Source organism: Siphateles boraxobius, unplaced genomic scaffold, assembly GCF_051911475.1.
Source record: "Siphateles boraxobius isolate OS27281-9 unplaced genomic scaffold, OSU_SipBor_1 120, whole genome shotgun sequence".
Lineage (NCBI taxonomy): Eukaryota > Metazoa > Chordata > Actinopteri > Cypriniformes > Leuciscidae > Siphateles > Siphateles boraxobius.
In genome coordinates this window covers 852,501-855,000 of record NW_027508723.1, presented here as the reverse complement: position 1 = coordinate 855,000, position 2,500 = coordinate 852,501, and the positions used below count along the sequence as shown (strand labels likewise).

The window sequence follows — 2,500 nt, the reverse complement described above, 5'->3', positions numbered from 1 at the left end:
AGCGTCAGTTAAACGCATGAATGTAAACACAACTAGGATGGATTGACAGATGGATGGATGGATAGATAGATGGATGGATGGATAGACAGATGGATGGATGGATGGATAGATAGACAGATGGATGGATGGATAGACAGATGGATGGATGGATAGACAGATGGATGGATGGATGGATAGATAGACAGATGGATGGATGGATAGACAGATGGATGGATGGATAGATAGATGGAGGATGGATAGACAGATGGATGGATGGATGGATAGATAGATGGAGGATGGATAGACAGATGGATGGATGGATGGATAGATGGATAGATAGATGGAGGATGGACAGACAGATGGAGGATGGATAGACAGATGGATGGATGGATGGATAGATAGATGGAGGATGGATAGACAGATAGATGGATGGATAGACAGATGGATAGACAGATGGGTGGATAGACAGATGGATGGATGGATGGATAGACAGATGGATAGACAGATGGATGGATGGATAGACAGATGGATGGATGGATAGATAGATGGATAGACAGATGGATGGATGGATAGACAGATGGATGGATGGATAGACAGATGGATGGATGGATAGATAGATAGATGGATGGATGGATAGATAGATGGATGGATAGACAGATGGATGGATGGATAGACAGATGGAGGATGGATAGACAGATGGATGGATGGATGGATAGATAGATGGAGGATGGATAGACAGATAGATCGATGGATAGACAGATGGATAGACAGATGGGTGGATAGACAGATGGATGGATGGATAGACAGATGGATAGACAGATGGATGGATGGATAGACAGATGGATGGATGGATAGATAGATGGATAGACAGATGGATGGATGGATAGACAGATGGATGGATGGATAGACAGATGGATGGATGGATAGATAGATAGATGGATGGATGGATAGATAGATGGATGGATAGACAGATGGATGGATGGATAGACAGATGGATGGATGGATAGACAGATGGATGGATGGATGGATAGACAGATGGATGGATGGATAGATAGACAGATGGATGGATGGATAGACAGATGGATGGATGGATAGATAGATGGATGGATGGATAGATAGATGAATGGCTGGATAGACAGATGGATGGATGGATAGATAGATGGATGGATGGATAGACAGATGGTTGGATAGACAGATGGATAGATGGATAGACAGATGGATAGACAGATGGATCGATGGATAGATAGATGGATAGACAGATGGATGGATGGATAGACAGATGGATGGATGGATAGATAGATGGATGGATGGATAGATAGATGGATGGATGGATAGACAGATGGATGGATGGATAGACAGATGGATGGATGGATAGACAGATGGATGGATAGACAGATGGATAGACAGATGGATGGATGGATAGACAGATGGATGGATGGATAGACAGATGGATGGATGGATAGACAGATGGATGGATAGACAGATGGATAGACAGATGGATAGACAGATGGATAGACAGATGGATGGATGGATGGATATCTTATGCGCATTTTGGAATACTGCATAAAACTGCTGGATGGAAACAGCAAGATGCTGTGATTGGATAACTGGACTAATCAATGGACCAATCACATCGCCGCATCTCAAGTGTTGATTTGGTGTTTCTGAAACGCCAGAGTAACAGAATGACTTGGTTGACACTGATTGTGTAGTTGTTGAGTACCTTGGCGCTGGTGTGTTCTCCTCCAGCGCTGGAGTCGAGTGATCGGCGTCTCTGTTCCTGATGCTCCTCCACCTCAGACTTCAGGAGCTCGATGTGCACCAGATACGCCTGTTCCTGAGCCTCACGCGTGCTCAACTTCAGCTCCAGAGCCTTCTTCTCCTTCTCCAGCAGATACAGATGAGCCTTCAGCTCCGCCATCTCCTCCTGCACGCGCACACACACACACACACACACACACGTCATGTGAGACTTCAGCTCCGCCATCTCCTTCTGCACACGCAGAGCTTTTATAAGCATTTATAGAATTTAAAATAAAAACAATCAAAATAAAACAGTACTAAATATGTAATATGAAAATATTCATATTTTTCAACAAAAGTAGAATAATTTTAAAATAATCAAAATAAAACAATTACTAAAAGTATGAAATGTATAAAAATATAAATTATATTTTCAATAAAAGTAAAATAAATAAGGAAAAACCATTTCCTGAAATATTATGAAAACATGGAAAATAAAAATATTGTTTTAAAAAAAATAATTAAAATTTAAATAAAATAATTTAATTTAATAATAAAAAAAACATGAAAAATATAAGAAATGTTATGAAAATATGTCAAATATGAATTATATTTTATTAGCATAGAAACTAATTTAATTACAACTAAAATGATACAAATGAAACGCTTAAATATAAAAAATATATGTTTTTTTAAAAATAAATTTAAATAAATTTTGTGTGTTCGTGCGTGTGTGTCACCTTTATGGCCATGAGCTCCTGCATGAGCACGGCGTTTT

The 2,500-nt window shown here is 39.5% G+C and overlaps 1 protein-coding gene across 2 annotated transcripts in view; it reads right to left on the bottom strand.

The window, feature by feature from the left end:
* mcc (MCC regulator of WNT signaling pathway) overlaps positions 1–2,500 on the bottom strand; it is a 152,894-nt gene that overhangs the window by 9,556 nt on the left and 140,838 nt on the right. For both annotated transcript variants that reach the window (XM_077222479.1, XM_077222480.1), the window contains one exon: positions 1,703–1,906. In XM_077222479.1, coding sequence (XP_077078594.1) covers positions 1,703–1,906 — 204 coding nt within the window. The remainder of the gene's footprint in view (positions 1–1,702; positions 1,907–2,500) is intronic.